This window comes from Bactrocera tryoni, chromosome 1 (genome assembly GCF_016617805.1).
Source record: "Bactrocera tryoni isolate S06 chromosome 1, CSIRO_BtryS06_freeze2, whole genome shotgun sequence".
Lineage (NCBI taxonomy): Eukaryota > Metazoa > Arthropoda > Insecta > Diptera > Tephritidae > Bactrocera > Bactrocera tryoni.
The window spans coordinates 82,210,781-82,238,320 of record NC_052499.1 but is presented as its reverse complement, the minus strand read 5'-3'; the positions used below and the strand labels follow the sequence as shown (position 1 = coordinate 82,238,320).

At 35.4% G+C, this 27,540-nt stretch overlaps 1 protein-coding gene across 1 annotated transcript in view; it reads left to right on the top strand.

The window, feature by feature from the left end:
- LOC120777254 overlaps positions 1–27,540 on the top strand; it is a 145,063-nt gene that overhangs the window by 72,320 nt on the left and 45,203 nt on the right. Inside the window, exons 2-7 of the mRNA XM_040108454.1 lie at positions 88–197; positions 17,335–17,433; positions 21,008–21,143; positions 21,232–21,368; positions 22,268–22,481; positions 24,317–24,482. Of these exons, the coding sequence (XP_039964388.1) occupies positions 88–197; positions 17,335–17,433; positions 21,008–21,143; positions 21,232–21,368; positions 22,268–22,481; positions 24,317–24,482 (862 nt within the window). The remainder of the gene's footprint in view (positions 1–87; positions 198–17,334; positions 17,434–21,007; positions 21,144–21,231; positions 21,369–22,267; positions 22,482–24,316; positions 24,483–27,540) is intronic.

Sequence of the window (27,540 nt, the reverse complement as noted above, 5' to 3'; positions counted from 1 at the left end):
TGTCTAAGACTAAAATATCTGCGACAATCTTAAACTCTTTTTTGATAGCACTTCTTACGTTGATTTTTCTCACTTCTCCCTTTCTAGATGGACAATCTGAGCTGGATGTGCAATTAGTGGTGCCGCGGTATGTGGAGCGCGGCTCCAGCGCCACGATGAAATGCAAGCACAATGTGCGACCGGAAATACTTTATAAGGTAAGCAAACGGTAACTTCCTTCTTTCTAAGAGCAAATTTTAAGATAACGGTTAGCAACAGATGCAGCAAGCAATTTCTGCCGTGTTTTATTTGTCCACTCGAGGTAATGTACAGTTGCTGGGAAGGGATTATAAAAAAGTGACTTTACAAAAGCTAAAGTAGTGAATGCAAATGAAAAGAAAGGCAAGGAGGAGAAAGTACATACGAAGTAACAACTGGTGCTTACTACAAATGAAATCCTGTGTATTCACTACCTTTATTTGTAGGTATATACATATATGCACTTGTACATTAGGGTGGTTAAAAAAACGGAAAATGAGTTTTTCTTTACGCTTGTTACTTTATCAATTTGATTGATAGAAACCTCTAAGTATATGTAAGGTATATGTATAGGTACATTTATGTATATTAGGGTGGTTCAAAAAAACAGCAAATGATATTTTCTTTTCGCTTGTTACTTTGAAAAATTGCTTCATAGACACCTCTATGTATAAGAAATGTTTTCTAAGTATGAGCTCTTGATTATGCCGGTCTCTTTCGCAGGCCTTCCGGCGCGTGGCGCATCTTCGACCACCTCTACACCAGAACGAAAACGTTGAAACCATCGTTGTGCGGTGAAAAGGAAACTGTATCGGGTTCATAAACTGTACAAATTTTATTGGCGGCTTGAGATGCATTTTTGCCTTAATCGTAGTAGTACTGTAAAATATGCCGTATTTTCTCTTTATATTGCTCCATGTTTGCGACGCTATAACTCACGAACGACTTAGAAGAAACGACAATCAATCAAACACGTGTTAGCGTGAAATGAACTTTCCAAGAAGGTATAGCATGACCCGATGCGACGAATAAAGCTAGAACTACGCGCTTTCAGCGCCAACTAGCGAAAATACCGCAAGACTTTTTTGACAACCTAATATGTTTTCAAAACTTGGAAGCGAGATTTTTCTATCAGGTAATAAGGACAGAATAGAAAACTGTTAGCCGACGACGTTACCGTTAAAATTAAAAGTTCACACTTTAAGAGCCTTATTTAAAGATGCTTATCTACCAGTTTTTTAAAGTACGAAGCAAAAAAAAAAATTTTCACCCACCCTAATGTATTTAAATTTAATAATGTATTTATGTTTGTAGATAGGTTTCTTAAGGACTCCGAATAACATTTAAATATAATAATATATGTAAATAAATAAAGAGTTTAAACTGTAAATTGTTCTGGTTGCCACCTGTTTGAAAAAAACAAAATTAATTTATATGTAAATTAAATTTACCAAATGAAAATATTTAGTAAACTTGCTTGAGAGTACATACTTTAAAAAAATATTAAACCAGAGTTGCCACATTTCTAAAACAAATTTGTATTTTGTTTTTGGTCAAAAATGATGCGAAATGCTGTGTTGTCAATAAGTTCGGCCTAGAAGATACATTTATTATACTTTATTATACATTTAATATACTTATCTGAAAGTCCAGCTGTCCCTTAGTTTTAACTTTAAAATAATTTTCGTATGCCTTGTGTGATCCACTTTAACTAATTTAAGTGTTTTAGCTTTATTAACTCATGCTTCTTCTAAATATGATTATACGAATATCTCTAGTTAAATTTTAACCGAATGAACACACACACACAAACACAAGTCTTCTTGTGCGCAAAGCATCAAAGGCGCTTTTTCGTGCTCTTAAATTCCTTTGCTTGACGCCTTTCAGTAATTTACATAACATTTGCTTTGGCTTTGACTGCGGAGTAATTTCCTTTTCCTGCTAATTAGCTCAAAGCAGAAAAAAAGTCGCACTAATTCCACAAAAAGCCGGATAACTTTAAGCTTGCTGCCGCTCAAGTTAATGAAAAATACAAAAATTCGAGAAATTAAAGAAAGCAGAGAAGAGTGAAGGAAAGAAGAGACGTAGCAAGGCATTGCTTCAGATTAAGTTTTCAACTATTTATAAATACTTGAGCGAAGCGCCTGTGCAATCTCGTTTCGAATTTGGCACTTTCGACCTTAGCTTTGTGCAACTTTTCTTTCAAGCTTCGCATTGGTTCGACTAGTTCGAGGTCAGAGTGCTAGCTCTTTAGCCAAAAGTCTGCCAGAAAACTTTCTACTCACACTTCCAACAAAAGGTGCCATTGTGGGATTTAAGCGGAAGACAATTATCAAATAAAATTTGTGAGAAAGTGAGCACGATATTTTCGTCATTGAAGGAGGTATTTTGTTTTTTCTAAGTAATTAAAGTCAGACAGATACCAGATTAGTGCAAGTAAAATATTTTTAAATTATATTTATATTCTCTTCTCTGTAAGAAAAAACGTTACTACTTTTGGTGATGGCTTCAACACTGTTCATACTGACTATTTAAGAACCCACTCACGCACAACCAGCTGCCTTTTCACTGATAAATTCAAACCGACAATACCATCAATTGCCTGAATTGCCTGAATTGCATGCTTACTTAAGAAAGTTTCTGTCAGCCAGTCAGAGTCGGCTGTCACGCCGTAGCTTCGCCAGCGTCCAAGTTCTGTTCGTGAATGTGCCAATTAATTTCACTTCAGTAGGTTATTATCGACACGAATGACAGAGGAGAAGTTGAGAAACATATGTATAAGCCATACGAATATTGTATGTCTTCCAGCTGTGAAATTTGGTGCAATGTCATACGAGTATTTACTTACGTGTAAGTTAATTGGGTCATCTTTGCTTTCAATGAAAATCACTTTGAAAGAAATCTGAAATTAAACGACGGACAAATGAGAGAGTATTATTGAGTATACTCGTAAATGACGTGTAAACTCTGAGGCTTTGAGGATGAAAGTCTGCTATTTTCGGAAATCGTTTACAATGGGTATTTTAGTGATTTTATATTTGAATTAATCGTAAGAGAATTAAAATATTTTAAGATTCAATAAAAAATTTGATAATAAAAATAAAAAGTTATATACACGAAATTTCTGAACTATTTACCACCTTCACAAAGGTCATCGACAGAAAACTTTTTAATGAGGTGTGATGGGTTTCAACTGTAATACTTGTCTGTAATTTGTCGTTTATTTATATTTGAAAACCTTTTTTGAATAGGTGGCAACTCCATTCAGAAATTGTTACAGTATAAGCATTCTTAAGACACTTTGGTTTCGTGCCTATTATAGATATTGTAAAAATTTGTTAAACTAAATATTAACTGATTAAAATAGGTGGCAACTCTATTGAAAAATAATCAATTCAGAAATTGTTAAAGTATAAACATTTTTAAGACCCTTTGGTTTCATGTCTCAATATTGTAAAAAAATGTTAAACTAAATATTAACGCATTAAAATTGGTGGCAACTCTGTTGAAAAATAATCAATTCGGAAAATGTTAAAGTATAAGCATTTTTAAGAAACTTCGATTTCGTGTCTAAATATTGTAAAAAAAATTTTAAACTAATTATAAATTTATTAAAATGAGTGGCAACTCTATTATAAAAAGCCTATTCAGAAATTGTTAAAGTATAAACATTCTTAGGACAATTTGGTTTCGTGTCTAAATATTGCAAAAATTTGTTAAACTAAATATTAATTCATTAAAATAGGTGGCAACTCTTCTCAAAAAAATATTGTGAACGATATGCATTCTTAGACCTCTTTTCCTATACTCAATTTTTATCTCATTCATTATTAATTTAAAAATTCAAACTGATTTTACTGATTTAAAATTTTTAAAAGTTGGCAACTTTCAAATCCTTTTTTTGCAAGTTATCCGAAAATTACGCCATGCCAGAAAAAATTATTGGTTAAATCGGATTAATCGGTTCAGCTGGAGGAAATTGCACTTCGAAAAGTGTGCAGTTATAGCTTTTTTTGAATATTTTTGAGTTCCTGTCGAATAAGCGACTTATGTCGAAAAACAAAATCCAAAGAAATGAGGCTTATTCAATAAAGTACACACTTCTAGGTTCAATCGTATTAGTATTTTCATTTCTAACTACTTCAATTGACAAAAATAGTCATAAGGTGCTATCGAAGCCTCGTCTGGTCTTACAGCAGGGACCCTAACGTCAATTTGTTGTTTCCTCTGTTTCTACCTTTCACTCACCACCTACTTACTTTACTAGTTTTCCTAATTTGATCACAGTGCGCATAAAAGTATACTTCAAAAAACTCGGTATTAATTGCTTCATTTCAAAATTTTCTTTCGGCTTATGTGATTTTGATTCAGATGTCCCATAACTAATATTATAGGCTAGCTTTACAAATTGTGTCTCAATGTAAATTTATTTAAGTGAAAGTAAATTCTAAATATTCCGTTTATAATCTGTGTACGAATGTGGTTTTTTGAAGTAAAAATATGCACAAACTACTCATTAAAGACGAAACGTGGCAACGCCCACTTTACAAGCAATTAAGTATTATAATGACGCGAATGAAAATGCAATGAAGAGGCCCCGCCCCGTCGGCTAATCTGCACAATTTACTTTAATGTATGCATTTTCCACACAAAAGCAACAAAATTCCCCAACAACAAAAAGGTCACAAAAACGAAAATCAAATTCACACAAAAGGCCGCAGCTAATGTGTAGGGGCGCGGGAATTATGGTCGCGTTATTTTAATTGCAATCCGCGTCTAATTAGTATAATTAACTGAATATCGGAACACTCATTAATTGACCAAATTTGCCCAAGAACGAAAAAACTGCCTTGTTATTGTGGCGGAATGGCAGCGCAAAGGCAAATAAAGGTGAACAACTGAGTTAGTGGAAATGTGGAAAGGGAAGTAAGTGAAAAGCTCGTCAGCGACCACAGCACACATGCAACTACAAAAACAAATGTAAATGGGTAAACAGTCAGCTGGCAGGCAATCGTGGTTTGAGCATACAAGGAAATTATGAACCTTCAGTAGGGTGGTTCTGTTGATGAAAGGCCGGTTGTTGAGCACATGTAAAGGCTTCGGGCTTAAATTGCTGTGTTCATGGCAGTTAATGAGCGTAGACCTCGGTGGCATTTATGTAGGTTCACAGAAAAATCGCACATCAAACGCTCTGAGGGCATAAATAAATACTCAGTCTCATATTATCATACTACATGTGGTACAAAAGTGAGAATTAGGTTAGTTTCACTTTGTAAAAGCAGGTAAAATGGTGAACTGATACAATGGAGGCGCAGGCGAGGTTATGTCTAGTATCAAATTTGAGCAATCTCAACAAGACCTGATGTTCTTTTTGCGAAAGGAACTGCGAATGGGTTTTGATGAGGAATGGGACGTTTTGGTATGGCCGAGGCTTGATGTTGTTTAAGGATCCCTGATTTAGTTTATTCCCTAAACTGGTCTAGTATCAAATTTGAGCAATATGATGATCTTCAATGATTTCTTCTCCGGAAGAAATTGCGAAAGGCCTTCGATGAGGAATATGATGTTTTGATATGGTCCAGGCATGATCTTAGTTAAGGGTCCCTGAACTCGATACTCCGGGGAAGACAAACGCAATATATGAGCTAATAATTGAAATGGAGCATTTTTCAACTTTCAAACATTCGTTTAGTACTAGTTTCACGAAGAGGAAGTCGGATCGCTCGATTTTACAAAAGTGGTTCCGTGTTACTTTACTAGAAACTACTTTACTAAATTGAATATAACCTGAAAATTTATTTCTGCTATTGAGCCATTATTTTTAGAATTTGCCGTAATTAACACCTCAAACCCCAAAAGGATCTTGAATTGAAATCACTGTCTTGTCCATGGAAAGGAATGGCCACGGGAAATCCACAATCATTTTGACATCTAAAAATGGAATCCAAATTTTCTTTAGTCTCTTTAGGTATTGAAAAATATCAGACTGGGTAAATTTTCAGCCTTTGGATACACCGAGTCGATGTTGAAGTACCTTATTGTAAATAAACTCCAGGTTGTGAAAATAAAGTGCAGCGCGTTGTATAAATAAATTATATATGTAAACTAATTAAGAGACACAGGCGCAAATGGCCCTATACCATGCCACAGGTAACCAACAACACCACAACGCATAACTACACAAAGGCGCTGCGAAGCTCATGTGTGTGTTTGGGGGTGTGTGTGTAAACAAAGCTTGGCCACGGCCTGTTGGTTTAGTTTTGACTTTATTCTCTTCGTTTATTTTGTTTATTAGATAAACATAGCACTGCTCAAATTACCAGGGATCTGCGACAATGGAAACACAACCGAAAATTACGGCGTTGATAAAAACGAATACCGGAAATGAGCAAATGACTGAAGTAAAAACACAAACACGTACACGCTAAGGTAAACAAACAGACCGACTGACCGAAAGTGCTCGACACAAGCAATCAGAATTTCACAAATACAACAAATGGCTTTTGTGCTTGAAGCGACAAGCGTTGACTTTATGCGCATACTTAACTAGTCCATTTTGGGTTGGACCGCGTCAGTGTGGTAGTTTGTTGTGGGTCGACAGTGGTGAACGGAAGGGATAACATGCAATAATCGGAAAGTGATTCAAGATATTAAACAACCGCAATTCTCTTTTAACACAGTCCTCTCTGCCAAAAAATAAGTGTTGATACTTTTAGTTAGGTTAGGTTAGGTTAATAGGTCGATACTGACACGGATTTCTCTTGGACAGCTTAGAACGTCGACTCATTATATTAGCTAAGAAAAACTCCTATATAATAGATCAAAAGACCCTTACGAATTGACAAAGCGCTTTGAGGCTCTCACAAAAATGTTGGACGACCTAAGTACGTTTCAGCTAAGTCTCTTGGTTCGCCGAAGGTGACACTATCTAAATGTGTCATCCTCAGTATTTAAAATACTTGAAAATGGAGAAAAAAGTGACTGAATATTTCCACCTCACCCTCTATGTTTAGTAGAAACCCTCACTAATGCGGGAAGATAAACTTTGCAAAGGTTAAGTAATTTAGAAGATCTCTGTCTAGGAATTGTTGAGGCGGTCCATCTAAGTTTCGGTTATGTCTCTTGGTTTTTGGATGGTAGGACTACACAAATCTGTCATTCTCAGTTTTTAAAATGCTGGACAATGGAGGAGAAAGTGCCAGGATGTTTTCACCTTACTCTATATGTCCGGTACGAAGCCCAACTAATGCGAGAAGATGATCTTTGCTAAGGCCAAGTAATTCAAAAGGTCTTCAGCATTCTACTCGAGGCTAAAAGGTTATTGCAGTCGCACAGGAGCGGGTCGTAAAGCAGTGCCTGCTAAGTGTAAGTTAGATCCTTTGGTCTAGTATTACGAAGCAGGTTGCCAATGGTGCTCCACCGAGATCCCATACCGATGTAAATTTTTGAAAATAGATTTTAGTATTTTACGTGCCAAATAGAGTATTTAAGACATACACAATTTTTTCCGTTCTTTTGAGCCACCGTTTCATAGATGAAAACAAGAAAAAACGTTAACTTCGGCTGCACCGAAGCTAATATACCCTTCACATTTGCATTTCTTTTAGTAACTATGTGTTCAGTTTATATGGAAGCCACAAACTATAGTAATCCGATCTGAACAATTTCTTCGGAGATTACATTGTTGCTTTAGAAATAACCTATACCAAGAAAATGACGGACATGGCTAAGTCGACTCAGCTCAACATACTGATCATTTATATATATATTTTATACGGTCTTCGACGCTTCCTTCTGGGTGTTACAAACTTCGTGACAAATTTAATATACCCTGTTCAGGGTATAAAACAATCTAATGAATTGGTAAAAATACCAATTTCATATGTATTTCACTCAAATCACTCGTAATCTTCGTACTAATAGAGCTTACTAGACTTACTATATATATAATTCTAACCTCAAATTTCTTCCATTATATTCAGTTCAAGGATGTGCAACTCAGATAACCTAAACTACGGTTATATACAACACATATGCTTATTTATAGTCGACGCGGTTACTCGGAATTACGTTAAATGACTATTGGTCAATCTCAGTAACTTTGGTAAGAGTCTTGATTTCGTCAAACAAAAGGAAAGCTAATTAATTCTGAAACTTTACTGGATAGCTGGTGATTTGTATTTCGTCATATAAAATGAAAAATAACGCAACATCACTTTTCTCAAGTTTAAAGGCAAAAGAAACAAGTAAGGAAGGACAAAGTTCGGGTGTCACCGAACATTTTATACTCTCACATGATAAAGTGATAATCGAGATTTCATTATACGTCATTTACATACTTTTCAAATACCGAATTTTTTTAAAGTTTTATTCCGCTATTATCATTGGTTCCTAATGTATATACTCGTATTATACAGAGAAGGCATCAGATGGAATTCAAAATAGCGTTATATTGGAATAAGGCGTGGTTGTTAACCGATTTCACCCATATTTCGTACTTGTCATCAGGGTGTTAAGAAAATATTATATACCGAATCTCATTGAAATCGGTCAAGTAGTTCCTGAGATATGGTTTTTGGTCCATAAGTGGGCGAGGCCACGCCCATTTTCAATTTAAAAAAAGCCTGGGTGCAGCTTCCTTCTGCAACTTCTTCCGTAAAATTTAGTGTTTCTGAAGTTTTTTGTTAGTCGGTTAACGCACTTTTAGTGATTTTCAACATAACCTTTGTATGGGAGGTGGGCGTGGTTATTATCCGATTTCTTCCATTTTTGAACTGTATATGAAATGCCTGAAGAAAACGACTTTGTAGAGTTTGGTTGACATAGCTATAGTAGTTTCCGAGATATGTACAAAAAACTTAGTAGGGGGCGGGGCCACGCCCACTTTTCCAAAAAAATTACGTCCAAATATGCCCCTCTTTAAATTTCACTTTAATATCTTTATTTATGGCTTAGTTATGACACTTTATAGGTTTTTGGTTTCCGCCATTTTGTGGGCGTGACAGTGGGCCGATTTTGCCCATCTTCGAACTTAACTTTCTTATGGAGCCAAGGAATATGGGTACCAAGTTTCATCATCTTTACTCAAATTACAGCTTGCACGGACGGACGGACGGACAGACGGACGAACGGACAGACAGACATCCGGATTTCGACTCTACTCGTCACCCTGATCACTTTGGTATATATAACCCTATATCTGACTCTTTTAGTTTTAGGACTTACAAACAACCGTTATGTGAACGAAACTATAATACTCTCCTTAGCAACATTGTTGCGAGAGTATAAAAACGATAAAATAGAAACCAATCATATTGATACACAATTTGAGTTTTGGTTATAAAATGGTTATATATTATATCTGAAAAAGATTTTGGTTATCAAATGGTTATATATTGGTTGTATCTCACAGCGGATGCTAAACATTTTATGCTACACATATACAACATAATTTAGTGAGTCGTTAGCAGTAAAAAACTCAATAGCGATTTTTTTGAGGATACGTTGTTTTGCATATCAGTTGACGATATGTATTTTTATACCCTAAACATGGTATATTTAGTTTGCCATGAAGTTTGTTACACCCAAAATGAGACTCGGAGACCCTTTTGTGACTAATCGCAATACTGGGTTTGCAAATGTATAATTATTAAAGGACGAGGTAAAATATTTGCAATATTCCCGCCACATTATACCGTTACCAAACAACACACACGTGATTAGTGAGTTAATATGAATTTCGAATGACTTTGCTGAATAAATGCGCTCTCAGTTTTGTGGTAGTTTTAAATATTTATGCTTTGTGTTTTTAATATAACTGTGTTAATAAATGATAGCACAAGTGCAGTTGTCAATTGGATTAACCGTAATTCCTCATAACACATAATTAAGGCTTGTATAATCAATTTAAATGCCTGAGGGTTGAATAAACAGATTATTTAATAAATAATTTGTGTGTGTAATATTATATGAACTAAAGGAGTCAGGTGTTGAAATGAAGCTAACAATTGCATAGAAGGTTAAATTTTTTGGTTGTGATTGTGTTACTGGTTTATTGAGTTAAAAGTATGATGTTTTTAAATTAGAACTCCTAGCGCATTATTTAACCGAAGCTAATAACGTGCTTACAGAATTAGCATGGATGGTGTCATGGGCTCTGAGACAATATGAACCAACTTGCCGGAACCATAATTTCAACATTTCCACAATTTGAAACCGATCCTTCAAGCCTGTGTTATAGTCACTTTTAAAGTTCAATGTGTGTTTAGTGTACTCATCAAAGAAAAATTAATCAATCTTATCACTAATAAGATAACTCTAGCAGTGCCTTTTCAATGAAATATCTCAGGCATTTTTATACTCTCGCAACAATGTTGTTTGTAAGTCCTAAAACTAAAAGAGTCAGATATAGGGTTATATATACCAAAGTGATCAGGGTGACGAGTAGAGTTGAAATCCGGAGGTCTGTCTATCCGTCTGTCCGTCCGTCCGTCCGTGCAAGCTGTAACTTGAGTAAAATTTGAGATATCATGTTGAAACTTGGTACACGTATTTCTTGGCTCCATAAGAAGGTTATGTTCGAAGATGGGCAAAATCAGCCTGCTGCCACGCCCACAAAATGGCGGAAACCGAAAACCTATAAAGTGTCATAACTAAGCCATAAATAAAGATATTAAAATGAAATTTGGCACAAAGGATCGCATTAGGGAGGGGCATATTTGGACGTAATTGTTTTGGAAAAGTGGGCGTGGCCCCGCCCCCTACTAAGTTTTTTGTACATATCTCGGAAACTACGATAGCTATGTCAACCAAAGTCTACAGAGTCGTTTTCTTCAGGTATTTCCATATACAGTTCAAAAATGGAAGAAATCGGATAACAACCTCGCCCACCTCCCATACAAAGGTTATGTTGAAAATCACTAAAAGTGCGTTAACCGACTAATAAAAAACGTCAGAAACACTAAGTTTTACGGAATAAGTGGCAGAAGGAAGCTGCACCAAGGCTTTTTTTAAAAATTTAAAATAGGCGTGGCGCCGCCCACTTATGGACCAAGAACCATATCTCAGGAGCTACTAGACCGATTTCAATGAAATTCGGTATATAATATTTTATTAACACCCTGATGACATGTACGAAATGTGGGTGAAATCGGTTCACAACCACGCCTTCTTCCAATATAAAGCTATTTTGAATTCCATCTGATGCCTTCTCTGTATAAAACGAGTATAAACATTAGGAACCAATGATGATAGCGGAACAAAACTTTACAAAAATACGGTATTTGAAAAATATGTAAATGACGTATTATGAAATCTCGATTATCACTTTACCATGCGAGAGTATAAAATATTCGGTGACACCCGAACTTAGCCCTTCCTTACTTGTTACTTCTACTTTTGGTATTAGCAGACATATGCTTCAAGTTGAGTTCGATGCATTTCTCGCTGTGAAGTAGTGCTAAAGACCGTCGAAAACGACTGTTTCCTTAAGAATATCTACTGTTACCATATTGATATTATAGCATGAATCATTAACACTGACTTCTGACATGAATCATTAATGCTGACTTCTACAAAAACATTCCACTCAACATTGAAGTTCATTGAAATGCAAAAGTTTTATAGAAACCAAAATAAACTCGTTGAATTTAAAATAGTTCCAGCAACAAAATAAAAAACAAAAACCCTTTATATTGACGTAAATTTGCAACAGATCCAATATCTCGCCGCGGAACGCTACTATTCATATTCATATACATATGTATATAATCCAACTTTTGCCCGCGGCAATACAAATGTATTTTTATATTTTCATCAAATGCTAAAAATATTCCCATGGGTAGGCAGAGTATGCATTTTGAATATATTTCGAATATGCCTTTATAATATAGAGAATATGTATGCGGTTTTAGGTGGAATTCTAAATAAATTTGTGCTCGTGGCGAAATTCTAATGCCATTAAGGCATGCGGCTTCTGCAAATAATTTTATATAATACCCGTGTAGGTAAGCTTCGCTGAATCCATTGGAAATTTTCCGTGCGACAATTTCTATTTTGCCTCGAGTAAGCACACACATACAGAAATATAATATAAATGTACAAATACAAATGGAATTACGTGTCCAGACGAATGTGGTTCTCAAACGAATGCTCTGGTGAGACATATCTATATATAGATATATATATATAAAGCGCACAATATTTAATTATTCATCAATATTTATTTGATCGCCTTCAAATTAATCCTCAACAGATGTAATATATGTAATTGTGCCAACGATTTTTTCAGTTCTCGAATTTTGTTTCATTATCTCTTCGATCGATTGGATACGGATTCCAGTGGCAATTTCAGTTTCAGTTTGAGGAGTAAGAAAAAATCACCTGGAGCCAAATTTGGTGAATGCGATGGTTGATCGATGGTATTCAGTTTGTTTTGCATTATCATCATTTAAATCCATGAACTGTTCTTCCACAATTCCAGCCTCCGAAACAAATTCATCATGAACCAAACCACGAATATCGAAAAAAAAACAATGAGGATCACTTTGATTATTGCAATTTTGGTTTTTCTTTTGGTTTCGGTTCGTTTTCTTCCCTCTATTCCGATGATCGTTGACTTGTTTGCATGTCAAACTCATTTCCTCACTCCTTAAGAGTCATTTCATGACAAAAATTCATCATTTTCGGTAGCATCCTTTGCAATAAAGATGGGAAAGTGCTTATCTACGCTAGATTTTTCGAAATATCTAGCATGAATCTACTAACGCAGCTCAGGCAAAGGGAACTTTATAGTTAAGGTTCTCCAAAACTCTCAAATTTATTTGAATTTTTGTTGCTTATGGGTAATACCCACTAGAAAGTTAGACAAACCGCATTTTTTGTCAATGTTTTTTTATAGAGGCATTTAATTTAACCAAAAATTAAAATAATATACATTCATTTATAGATTTTAATGGAACAAAAATTGGAAAAATCTACAATAGGATATCCGAAAAAAGCTGTCTGGCGGTGAGAAAAATTTTTCTGTTTAAAATTATTTCAAATCAAAAAAAATTAGTTTAGATTATTAATTCACAAAACTCGTTTTTGGTGAAAATTTACACTTAATTACCTTGATTTTTGATCTCCTTACTCTTTTTTGAGAGTTTGGTTGCTCAAAAGTAATCCGGAGTGCACCACGTCTCGATAATCGAAGAAAACTGTCAACATAGCCTTGATTTTTGACGTGGTTTTTTCTACTTTGAATCAACTGTACCGTGATATTCGGTCCATTGATCATTTAATTCCGGACCGTAAACATAGATCCAAGACTCATCGCCAGTAATAATACGTTTCATGACATGCTGGTAGTCCGAAAGCATTGTTACGTTAACACGATGTTGTTTTTGGAAAAAAATTAGTGAATTTGGAATCAATCGAGCTTTCACCTTTCTTAGGTCAATAAAACCAGTAAGATCTCTAACTGTTGATCTTCGATTCACAATCACCAACCCTTCTAATTCTATAGACGTTTTGATCATCAGTTGAACTTGATCAAACTTGATCAAGACTGATGGTCGTCCTGGAAGTGGTTCGTCGTCAATACGTTCTTGTCCTTCTTTGAATATTTGCTCGCGACAAAGAATTAACACCCAAGGTATTTTTCAAACCTTTCGGCATCAGAAATTTGCTTCCGGACACAACATTTAGTGGAACTTCTTTCTTGAATAATTTCACTCTTGGCAATGTACACATGTCGAAAGAAATTACAAATTTATGCAAACAAATAGCACATAATTCCTTTTTCTACTTTAATTGCTTTAACTCCTCACCACTTCACTGTGTTGAAAAGCAACTTCCGTGTGTTGAGAAAAAAATACTACAAAATTTTATGTTACATTGACTTTAACACTTCCCAGAGACCCCACACAGCGCACACTTTTGCCAACATCTGGCTGCCCTCGCTTGGTCGCCGAAAGCAAAGCTCATATAAAACCATTTATAATTCATTATTTATACTCTACCGCTCGTGTGTTTTTTCCACATACAAATTGTTAATACTTCAAAAACTAACTTTTTCCAATGACATGCAACATGCAACATGCATGTCATCCCTTGCCGCAGCTGTGGCCATCATTTTTATTACGCCACTTAACTGGTGGGGATCTTTTTTCCAAACAAATTTTCCTCATATTGCATTTTAGTGCTTTGAACTTGTTGATTGCTGTAAATGCAGCGCAATTGTGCGGAAAATTAAGTGCTTTTTTCCACTCCGATTGACTCCGATTCAACACATTCACACTTACACACAAACACACTGACATCTGTAAATATAGGTATATAGCATAAACAAAGAAGTCACGGCTGTAGCTTCATGCATCAGGTATGTGACTACCGTTCTATTGACGGCATGTACGAATGCTGAGTTCCGGTGATGGTGTCTTCATTTAAGACAGATCTTCTGCTGTTCTCCCCCTTCAACAGATTTAGTACCTTTTTACCATCAAATGTGTTGTTTTTTGTTTGTGAGTAATTTAATTTGGTATATATGCATTAGTTGTTAATCTGAGTATCAGCCTAAAAGTCTTTCAAAATGAGTTTTCGAAAAAGGGCCCCAAAAGTGCAGCGCTTTTGGCCTTTTAAAGGTTCTCATCGCCACTGGTACCTATCCTATGGATAATAGCTGTCCGCCAGCTCTTCTGCTTATGTAATTGAAATGAATAATATGTACGCATGAGTGTGCTTTTTCTCATGCCTGAAAATGAAGAGTCAATTACGATTTGTTTGTGTTTTTTTGTGGGCTTAGTAATCGCAATACTGACCATTGGATACCATTCGAGTATTTGGGGAATAACTGTAATGGAAAGCGCATATTTTGTTCGGTTCGATGAAATTGGGCATTATTAATCGATATCCTAGAAAGTAATTAAAACTGAAACACATTGCTTGATTGCTGCAAATTAGCAATTTCACTCGATAGAAAATGTCATGAGATATTCTCAGAACAATTTTATTTTAATTGCCGGTAATAGAACTGTGGGCAAATTAAATATACAATTAAATAAAAAATAAAATTAAATGCTAACTCATTTGTATCTACCCACTAATTTTAAATTATTTTAACTTATTATTTATTAAAACTGTAATTACATTTAAAAATTAAAAAATTATGAATATAAAATGGAAAATGAGTAAGTGCATTATATAATGGTTTCTTGATATTTTCTGCTGAAGAACTTGACGGATACTCATTAAAATACCTCCGAAAAACGGAACTATTTTGTTTGAAAAAATCAGAAAATATTTTAAAATTTTGTCTGTAGTCAATTGAGGCTTTTTCCAGCAGGCTTGAAATCCAGATATGACCAGTGAAAAGACAACTTATCCCCGATCAGTGACAGTTGAGCGTTTGTTTTTCAGCTTCTACATCAAGGCGGCTCCTCAGCATGGGTAGTACACTAAGGTCCTTTCCAACCATGGCACTTAACGCCATCTTGCACATAGTGCACATAAACGTCCTCGGAATGTGTATGACTGCGAAAGTTGCTATCAGACTCAGAGAATCTGGGTATCTAAAAGAAGGTGTGTCTGAACTATCGGAACAGCAAGCTTCTTTAGGTATGGATCAAAGGTTTGGGAGAAGTTTGGTGGAGGGGTTTACTGTCAGAAGCTCTTTATCAACTCCAGTTTCAGAGTTCCTAACTATTGCAGTGCAGTGGACTTACTGCTCCGTAGTGCAGCCTCTCACACAGAAGTGATCAGCCACTCATATAGCAGCGAAGCGATACTACCTTTCAAGTCATTAGCGCGTTCAGGGTTGGTCAAGGAGTGCCTAACCTCTCTATAAATAGCATTGAGTCTCTTTGTGGTAAAACTAGTATGGGTTCCAGGTCACAGGGAAATGGCAGGAAATTGTAAATATGATGAGCAAGCAAAGAAAGGCCCCTAGAACTGCTATCAATAGAATGAGACCGAGTCAGTGCTCCCGTATCGTCTTGAGTTCTACTACTAAATACCTGGACTTCTCCGGAGCTGCTGTGGCAAAAGCTTTCTGGCCCAAGGTCGATCGCAACAGATCTAGAGATCTCTTTGCCCTTAATAAGGTTAGCCTGTGCCTACATGTGAGGCTTTTTATAGGCCATTGTCCCATTAGAGTCCATGCTGTAAGGCTGGAAATCTTACCAGACGCCATCTGCGGAAGCTGTATGGAAGAAGTTGAGAAGGAAAAAACTCAACACTACCTTCTTGACTGTCCAGCAGACATCCCTCCGAGTTGGCGGGAGTTGAATTTTGTATTGGCTATTAAACGTTTTGTTAATTTATAAGTTCATTCTTCTTGTCTATGACATCACAGATGACTACATATAGCAGTCCACGTGCGATCTCTCCAGATCAGCCATCTAACCTAATCAAACCTAACCTACGTCAATTTTTTATTTTTATATGAAAATACAGCGGCTTTTCGGTCAACAGTAAGACCAGCCGAACTATGTTGCTTGACTCGTTAGCTAAGAAATAATGATAGGCAAAGATCGTATTTCTGTTTAGTTTATAGGTGATTTCTTCTTTTATATAGATGCTGTGATCTACTTGCAGTTAAAATGGTACATCAAATATACTGAGTCTACACATAAGTGTCCTCAACATTTTGTGTTGCTCATACGCAATGTAGTACTATATGAATTCAGTAAATGAAGCACAACTTCAATTGCGTGTAACTTTTGAATCAATGTTTTTATGGCAAAATTCACTAAGTTTATTTTTGTAGCAAAAAATGTATTAGAATATCCTTTTTATCCTTTACTTGCCTTGGAGTTGAATTTTTATTGCAGAATATCCAAAAATTCCTTATCAAACGCATGGGTAAAGTAAAATTATTTAGGCACGTTTTAAATTGAAAATAAAAAGCTTATTTACGTTTAATAATTTTTTTGGGCAAAAACTGCAATATCATGGTGTACCACGAAAAAAAAACAACTTGCGAAATAACGGACACCATATTTTATATATACAGAGAGACATTACCATCACATGCAGCGGTTCAATAACTTATTTACAAACAAATGTTTTACATATCCATTCATGCGATTTTCCTTCCTATCACTGTCACTGTCGAATTTATCAATCAATTCAACCCGAACCAAATGAAGCGGTGTGTCCAAATTCTCGAGATTTCTTCAATACCGTTAACTAAATGAATGTAACCGGATATGATATGCTATAGTTGCTCTTGTATGCATATGTGTGTGTATGTGGTTGTGTGCGCACATCACTGTCAAGCAATAAGATTTCTGTTAACTTTTATTAAATCTTGGCATTCCTTGCCATCAATTGCAGGTGACGTGGCTCAAAGTTGACAAGGGTAAATTCTTCGAATTCATAAATGGACGGAATCCGCCATTCCGGAATACATCCATTGGCGGCGGTGAAATTGATGTGAGTACGAATTCCAGAATTTCATTATAAATGTTTATTTAAATCTACACTCGTCATTAAATATGAAGACATTCATACAAATCTACACTAATAATCTTTTATAATTGCATAAAGAGATATAAATAGTCACAAAACAAGTATGCCACCGAAATTAATGTCTATTTATAACAAGTTCTCATTTACATACATAGCAACCACCCACACAAGTTTTAGTTATAAATGCCATGGCTTATTTTAGAATGTTTGTCGTTAGTGCTTACAAATCTCTGTGCATTGCCTTTGTAATACTAGTAGTTCGTCGTTTTGTACGCCCTCAGTCATTTGTTGGGCGGAATTACAAAACAATTTCTATGCAAAACTAATGTTAGTGATCGACCGAATAGTTTTGGTTTCAATTTCGGTTTTAGTTAAAGTTTTTCTTCGGTTTCCGAGCGAATAGTTTTGAATTTGGTTCCGGGTTCGATTTTAGCATTTTTTCGAACGAATAGTTTTGATTTCGGTTTAAGTTTTCTTTAGCTTTCAAGTAAGTAATTTCTGTGCAAAACGTATTTAAGTTTTCTTTCGGTTTCTATCCGAATAGTTTCGACTTCGCTTTCGGTTTCGGCTTCGGCAGTTTTCTTCTGTATTAAATTACAAAGAAATTTCTATGCAAAACTAATGCTAGTGACCAAACGAATAGTTTCAACTTCGACTTCGACTTCGGTTTCGGTTTTAATTTTTCTTTGGTTTCAAGTATGTAATTTCTATGAAAAAATTAGTAACCAAGCGGGTTCTTTTAATTTTTAATCCGATTTCGGTTTAATTTTTCTTCGGATCCTATCACTAGGTAATATATTTATATAAATATGTCTTTTGTGTACAAATTTTGTCTGTGATAATTTATATAAAATCGGTAAGATATATAAAATAATAATATGTGTTACGTCTTCTTCATCAATATTCCTTCGTGTACAGTACATACAAAATAGTACAATATGATTACGTTAATAACTCTGAACTGTTACTTTGTATTTTACATCGTATTAAACAGCAATTAAGGGAGTTTTGTTTCCCTTACAGCAGATGTAATTACTTTACCATATTAAGCTTTTAATATTTTTAATTGTTTGCGGAAGTTTTGTTGCACATAGGGTATATAAAACTAGTTATGTAGTTTGCATACATACTTTGTTAGCTTTTCATAAGCTGTAAAAGTTACCCGACATTTATGGCTGATTTAAAAGGCTTATAAACAGTTTATATATTTACAAACAACTAACAATTCTTTCGTTCTTATGTCATGAATTAACTAATGTCATTCTCAACATACAATGTATGTTCCTGTAAAATTAATATGGCGAGAAACGGAGAAATTAGAAGGTTATGTTCGATGAGTAAAATTTATACTTATGGTACAGGATGTTCAAACCTCAATTTCAGGAAATAAATAATATCATTATATGTCGTTGCTCCTTATTTCGCTGAATGAGTTAAGATTTGAAGCTAATTTATGAAGAAGATACATAGATAACACGGTCAAGAGTTTTCGTTATATTTTAGATATTTTTCTGACCTCCACTTATCTACCCATGAATAGGCTGAAGTGGATTTTATGAAGAGGATGTAATGTATAATTATGAGCAATTGGAACTCCTCTCTACTAGCGAAGACGATTTGGAGTGTGTCGCGTTTAACAAGCTCATTATCTTAATGATCTAACTAAGACTGAGAAAGCCGTGTTTCTAAAGGTTACGTTTTCATTCTAAAAAAGCGATGGTTTTATACGCTGTAAGGCTTTTTGCATTTTATGTAGAGACCTTTTAGGACAAATTCTTACTTTGTTGTCATCAGAACTATGGCGTTTGCCCGAAAATTTCAGCAATGGAAAAAGCAATTTAACAACGAGAACGAAATTTTGTGTTTCCATTGGGATCACGTCTAGGGAATCTTTGAAAAAGTTGCTGAAGTGTTTTGGGGTGTCAACATTATATCGAACAAAAGCTCAAAGCATTCAGTGTAGGTCATAAATCCATCAAAACTTTTCTCATGCCAATTGTTCATCCACTTCTCTTAATGACGATAACAAAGATACCTCGCGTTGCCATCAGAAAGAGTCAGAACATGTCCTATAGATTGACTCAAAATATTTTGGTTAATGTTAATGGTATGAAGCGTGTCAACGTTGGAGTCGGACCACAAGATCAGAATCTTTCGCAAAACCTACATGGAGTCGGGGTAGCAAGAGAGATGCTTGACAATGTAGCTGAGATCTTCCAACATTCAACCAACGCAGCATTAAGGTGACAAGAGGAAACCGTCTAATATTCTAGCCAATAGCCGAAACCGAAAAAAATATGTTTAAGACGCTAATAAGGATTTGGACTAAAATATGAAAAAATGTAGTTTTTTTTTCGTCAGTCCGGGTCATATTTGATCAAATGGTAATATTAAGACAAGAATTGCAAACCGATCGAACACTTGCTAGAAATGGATGGAAAAACTTAAACCTTGATTGCATCCAAGCTATAACACACTTCACAGATAGAAAAATTTCTTTACAAGAAATTGATTCCGATTGTTCAGCTTGTATGGCAGCTACATATATACTATATTAGTCCGATCTGTACAATATCTTTGAAGATTTCTGGTTTACTTTGAATAATTATCTATTCCAAATCTCGTGCAGAAATCCACCAAATAAAAAAGATTTCCATATAAGGACCTAATTTTGATCGTTCAGTATCCATGACAGTTATATGCAATAGTGATCCGATATCGACAGTTCTGTCAAAGTAGCAGCTTTTTCGGGAGAAAGGAACATAGGCACAATTCTTAATTCTTAATTCGATATCTTAAATACTGAAAGACTAGTTCTCGTATATACAGACAGACAGACGAACATACCTAAATCGACCCAGCTCAACATGCTGATCATTGAGATATATATTTTATTCATATAGCGTCCATGACGCTTCCTTCGGAGTCTTGAAAACATCGTGACAAACTTATTATATCGTGTTGAGGGTACACAAATTGGTAGCCTTACAGGCCAAAACTAATACTCCTGCTTGTTAGGTTCTCCCAGCGAAAAAATTTTTGCAAATCGTCAATTGTCGAATTGTAAGGGTTTTATGATCCAGTATTTAAGAGTTTTTGGTATCACAACGGATCGACGTTATAAACTGTCTAAAAAAGATTATTCCTAGGATCAACCTCTTAACCTAACGTAACCTTTTATAAATCATGTTTGCACCCATATAATGGGTACAATAAATTGTCAGAAACATTTTTTGAAATTCCAGCTCCACACATCAAAATACTACCAACAAATACCAAATGCACACGAAGATCAGTTAATTTATTCGAATATCATTTTCCCACGATTTGACAAAAAATCTCCTCTCATGACTTTTTTATGTTTCAAACCACTTTATTAATAATTAATGACACATATATATTATTTAAATTAACCAGATAATAATGTGCAGCTTATACACCACACTCATACATGCATACTATGTGTGTACATATTAATTCTCTACGCCCCATAGATAGCCATTTATTTAGCTCATCATTTAATTTGAATATTTAACAGTGGGAAAATTCCAACGAGACGCAGGTGACGTTGAAAAATGTTGACTTTGAATTGTCGGGACAATTTTTCTGCGAGGTTTCAACGGACGCGCCTATCTACACCGAGGCGTCGGTGGATGAATTATTATCAGTATTCTGTAAGTGCAGGCGGCGAATGAAATAAGATATGCTTATTGTTTGTATGTTTGTATGTATTTGTATTTATGTGTCACATTACACTTTTAGTGCCGCAAACTGGACCGCCCATAATAAAATTCCGGAAGCGAATGCCATTTGTCATCGGCGAAAAGTTATTTGCTTTATGCAACACGACACGCGCATTCCCAGCACCGCACATCACCTGGCTCATCAATGGCAAGAAGGTGAGTAGACAGTTTATCAAATGACTTTTTGTTGCCGCTTGATCCCAATGATGTTGATTGGCAAAATATTACAATTATCATTGATGACTCATTGCTGGAGAGCAATTTTCATAGATTAGGACTGCCAAAGCATTAAATAGCTATTAGTCAGTGTTGCCACGTGGAAAATCCGCAAATTGGAGTTTGAAAGTTTGCTGACCCTTTTAATTGAGACTAATTGCCCAATTAAGATATTTGACAATTTCATTGGAATAAGAATATGGATATAGAATTAAGATTTCAAAGCCAAAGACCCGAAAAGTTCGCTGTATTTAAGTGAAAATAATATTATGTTCGCAAAGCCATGATTGACGCCTCGAAAGGTTATGCTGAGTGTTTGGTGGGATTGGAAAGGAATCATCCACTATAAGCTGCTCCAGCCCAATCGAACGATTGATTCTACATTTTACTCTCAACAACTGATGGGATTGCAGCATGAAATCGAAAAAAAGGTCAGAACTGATTTTGTCTTCCATCAGGATAACGCTAGACTACACACATCTTTGATGACTCGGCGAAAACTAGGAGAGCTTGGCTGGGAAGTTTTCATGCATATCCAATATAGTCCTGAACTTGCACCATCGGACTACCATCTGTATCAATGTCAATGCAGAACTCCCTTAATGGAGTAAAATTGGCTTCAAGAGAAGCCTGTGAAAATTACTTGTTGCAGTTTTTCGCCAAGAAACCGTAAAAGTTTTTCGAAAAATGGCAAAAAGTGGTTGACCAAAATACGAAAATATTTTTTCGACCACCAATTTATTATTTTTTTGAATTTCTTATTTTCATCACTTTAAGGCTATGTATGTCGGCTACATACGTGTATGATACAGATATATTATTCCCACACTCACTTCTAGGTGGACGATAAATATGTGCGCACGCATCACGCCTACTCAATGACTAATAAAGGTCATCGACGAACGCAGCAACAACAGCAAATACAACAACAATTGTTGCAGCAAAAATACTATCAACAACAATACTACAATCAGCATCAGCAACAGGAATATCATGTACCATATTTGATCGATCGATATGACAAGAGCTTACGCAGGAGCGGCGGACGACCTGGTGAGTTAGAAAAAATTGAAAATTAAATATTGGAAGTTAAAAATGTAGACATTTGATTCGGTATTTGTCTTCAATGAAATGAATTTTAACGAAGAAGTTTGCTAAAGACGATTTAAATGTAATTGAAAATCAAAATGAAAACTATTACACTATCGATAAATATATTTTTTATACTTTTTCAAATAAAGAAATGAAAAAGTGAATGAAATCAAACCATTTAAAAACTTTTTGTTGAAATGTTTTGAGAAAACAAGTACGGAAATCTCTAAAAATTTAATCGAAAGACAAAACGAATGCCATACAATCAGCCAAAAATCGATTTAATTTCTTTAGAAAACACTTAATTAAAACACAAGTGATAACCGACGTCAATAACCGATTGGCTAACCGTTTAGTTATAGATATTTATAACTTTTTACATCAATATTATGGCTTCAACTGGATCAATCTTTCCACTGCGCTGGCCTAGAGTTGCTTTCTTTGTCGACTCAAATAAGCAATCTGATTTGTTGAGTCGCATTTTTTGGCATTTTCAGTGGTCATTCCGTCTAATATGCTGAAATGTGCAAATTTTTTATGACTACATACAAATAAACCGACAAACACTTGTATGACTAATAATATGTTTGGATATAGAAGTATGGGTGTCTCCATACAAGCTTTCATGGCCAATGAAATAGCACAATTGAGCATCTGCTGGTACCTGCTTTGATTCCAGCTCTTCCATTACTCCGTATGACATTCAACTGCCTTTTGAGCACGACATGGCTGAGCGTGGGCGCTGGAAGTACAGCAGACGCTTAGAAAGATGTGCAACAAATGTAAATAATAAATGTGTATGTACGTGCAGGTGGTTGAGTTTGTTGGCAGATTTATACTCAAAGGAGAATTATTTTTCTGAAATTATATGTCCTTGTCGTAAACGGTAAGAGAGGCTTACGGGATGCCAGAAAATATAATAAAATTCTTAGTAAAAGTGAAGGTAATAATAATGCAGTAATAACCCGTATTTGCCATGAGCCTTCAAATTTTTTATGCGCACGTAATATTTTAATGGAGCTATGTAGGCAGTGAATTTGAGTACCCAGTGAGAAATTAAGCGACTAAAGTGTGCTTTTTTAATTAGGAAATAACAAGAGATAACGTTAACTTCGGTTATACCGCAGCACAAATGCCCTGCACGAATAAAAATAATACGTACAAGGTATATATTTTTATCGGTTACTTTATAGGGTAGCTATTTGCTATAGTTCTCTGATTTGAATGATTCTTCGAAGTTTATAGCTTTGCCTTGATAAATAAACTTCTTCAAGTCTCGTGCAGACATCTTGCCAAATAAAGATGATTTCCATTTAAGAATGTGATTTGGATCGTTGAGTTTGTATAGCAACTGTATGGGTCAGTGATTCGATATCGGCGATTCTGATAAATGCTCAACTTCTTTGGGGTCAAATATGTAGATGAATGCGAAAGTGAGATGACGGACTGATTCGCGTGTATTCAGACGGACAAATAGATGATCATCACTAAATCGACTCAGCTCCTTACTTATAGATCCTCTGACGTTCCCATCTGTGTGTTACAAACTTCCTAGTGAACTTAACATACTCTGTTCAGTGTTAACTTCATTAAAAAAAAATGTATGCAATTTCCTACTTGGTTGTTATAAAACTAGCCAGCGGTTTAGCTCTAAGAGTCGCTCCGTAAAGAGATATAAGAAACTTTATTAATTAGATTAACTGCGCATATGCACGTATTTAATTATGCTAACCTGCTAGTTTCCCTTTGATTAATTATAATATTTATTTTTCTTTCGCTCCTCTGCTTCGCTAAAGACGATTTCACTTCGCACAGCTCATACCATCATGATGGTCATCATCATTCTGCGAACATTTACAATAATCCCTTCAGCTCCTTGGCCAACATGCACGAAGTTTATGATAACCATGAGATACATCAGCGGAACTACGACAATAAACCGAGGGAATCGAAGAAGCATAGGTAAGTGCAAGGCAAAGATAAAAAAGCACGTTAATACGGCACAAAGGTAATTGAAATGTGTTCATAATGCAAATTATATTCTAAAAGTGTATAATTTAAGAATATTCATGCTGTAAATATTTTTTTTTCTATCTTAAAATGGCGTACAAGAAGGCATTTCCGTGCAAAAAAGCATTTCTGTGGAAATTTTCAATTCATCTGCTGCAGCAGTGTGCGTTTAAGGGCATATCCTTTTTCGCAATTTTATGCACAATCTTCAACTAATTGCTGTTTTCGTCAGCAGTGAATCGTTTGCAGTCAATTTATGTTCGGGATTTTGATTTATGAACGCGGAAATTAAAAACTTAACTTCTTAAGCGCAAAGTCAAAATTCCCTTTATATGCTTTTGAAAAGGGGCGTCGTTTGGAGCTGTTCATGCAGAAAATTACTAATTTCCCTAACCCTCTTTCAAGTATATACCGTCTACATGCATATGTCGGGCTAGTTGCGTTACCCTTTGACTGGCTGCACCTGTATATATATTCATATATACCTATACATACACGTGCTTTCAGCAATGTGTGTATGTTTGTGCATCACTTTTGAACAACAACTTCGCTTGGGCGCCGCAATATCGAGGTAAATTTCAAAAGTTTTCACCTGGAACAAATGCGCTCATATGTATGTGTTGATGTGTGTGTATATGAGTGATTGTGTACGCATACGTTTCCGACGTCGGCAACAAGAAATAGCAGCACACTGGGACATTAGGGAATATTTAAGAAATGAAGTGTTTTGCTGCATTATGGAATCTCAACCGGTTCAATCGGTTGTAGGTTCGAGGTAATGCACAAGCAGGTGATAAAATTATATAATATGTATACCTAAAGGAAATTGTTTTGAAAATCTTTACTTTGGTGAAGTTAGAGTTGCCACCTGTCAAAAGAAAATAAAACTCAAAGACACAGTATTCCAAAAAGTTGTTAATTCAATTAAGTTATGTTATAGAGTTGCCAACTTTTCAACATATTAAGTTTCTTTAAGCGTTTTTGGAAAGGACTTGCCATCTGTAAGAAAATTATACCGAGAAAATTATGTGTCAAACATAAAGCGAGTAAGAAAGGCCCTTCCATCCATGCTTCCATATAGAGATCACATCGCTTTGCTAGCACTCAGCAGTATAATGGACTTTATCTGTGTGCTGGTGCCAGGTGAGTCTTTGTGATTTAGCAGAGAGCAGAGCAGAGAGCACAAAAGACTCAAGGTAGCGGTCATTACTCGTCTATCTATCTAAGAAATATTTCCGAAAAACATTCGGGAACTTTTTCAAGTAATGTAACAGTACAGCTGTTGGCAACTGTGTTGCAAAATATGTAATAATATAATATCCGAAAAATCCTGAAATTATACCAGACTTGTTTTAGCATAGAGGTTATGTGTTAGTAAATTAATAAATAATTGATTAATATCGTTCCGATGAAGTATACTTGGAACGGTTCTCTATCTTAATCCTAAAAATACTTTAAAGGAACTACAATATAGATGGTCGAAAAAGTCTTTTCGTATTTCGAATCAAATTTCAACTAATTTTTTTATATTTATAATAATATATAAATAAACAAATATGTACTATTTTGGTCGACCACGTTTTGCCATTTTTCCGCTAGAGGCATCATTAGAGGCAGTGTAAATCGAAATTTCGAAATTTCCAGTACGAAAGCAAGCGAGCCATTGTTGTGCTACACGAACTAATGCAGCATCGTCTCTGTAAACTTCACAAATTTTATTGGCGGCTTGCGTGGCATTTTTTCCTTTTTTTATACAAAAATTTAGTATAGCATTAGTTTTTTTTGGGTAGAATGAAGCTTAAAATCTCACCCTTCCAACACTATCTAAATTTATGGTATGACACAATGTGATTGGTAGCACCGAATATATACGACTGCAACAACATCTATTGCCAAAATACGAAAATACTTTTTCGGCAACCCAATTATTCATATTTGTATATACAACAGTTAAATACCAGATAAAATTAAACACACTCAAAATCGGTACCTTCCGGCAATTCTTACTAAGGAAATTCAAGTATGTTCCAAAAACTAAAGCGTCAAAGAACTATGAAAATATAAATGAGTCTGTCCGAAATATTTACAATATTTTTAAAATTAATTAATCTGATTAAAATTTGCGTGAAAATCACGCACCGAAACACGGTAGCTCACCAATAAATGTATTCACCGAGCCACCGGCATGCACAGACACTCTCCGCTGATTGCTCTTCCCCAACTTTGCGGCATGTGTTTGCTCATCGCAGGGAAGTTGCCATGGATGTGTGACCCGAGCTTGGCGTCTATACTGGATATGCTTATGCATGCAAATATACATACATATATATACACGTGCATAGTTCGTTGTTGTAGGTGCTGCAGGGGTCGTGTGTTTTAGTTTTCGGTTTTTGGCTGCTGGTTCTTCGCACGATTGGATGTGAGACGTAAATTAATGCCATAAATTATTTACACCCACCTGCGATATTAAAAATCAACGGAAAACTTTTCCAATATCTACAAGTATTCGCTTCAGCTAACTTCAAATTCGGGCTGGAATGTAGAGAAGTGGTGTATAGCATGCCTCCGCCACCATAATTTCGCCTTTGCTCACGGTGTGGCATGGTGTAGACATTTGTGTGGCGGTGTGGTTGAACTTCTGCTTGTGTATATGGTAGTTATCTATGGCATTGCATACCTGTATGTGCCTATATATATTAACCTTTGAACATATATAGTACATAAACATATATTCGCACACATTGTCTACCTCCGTTATTTACTATTCATACCGCAGCCGATATAATGCGGTTCATGGTTATTGGTTGCACCACGAGGTGAATGTTGTAGAAGACGCTCCCATCTGTTATTTGACCTTGCGAATTGTATTTGTACTATATTTGAAAAAGTGCACTCATTTAAGTACAATTGGCCATTTAAGTATTTGGCGAATTGTTAATGCAAAAGCTTGCTTTTTTGTTCGGGGTAAATAATTAACGTACTTATTTGTTTAAGTGGAAAGAACGAATTT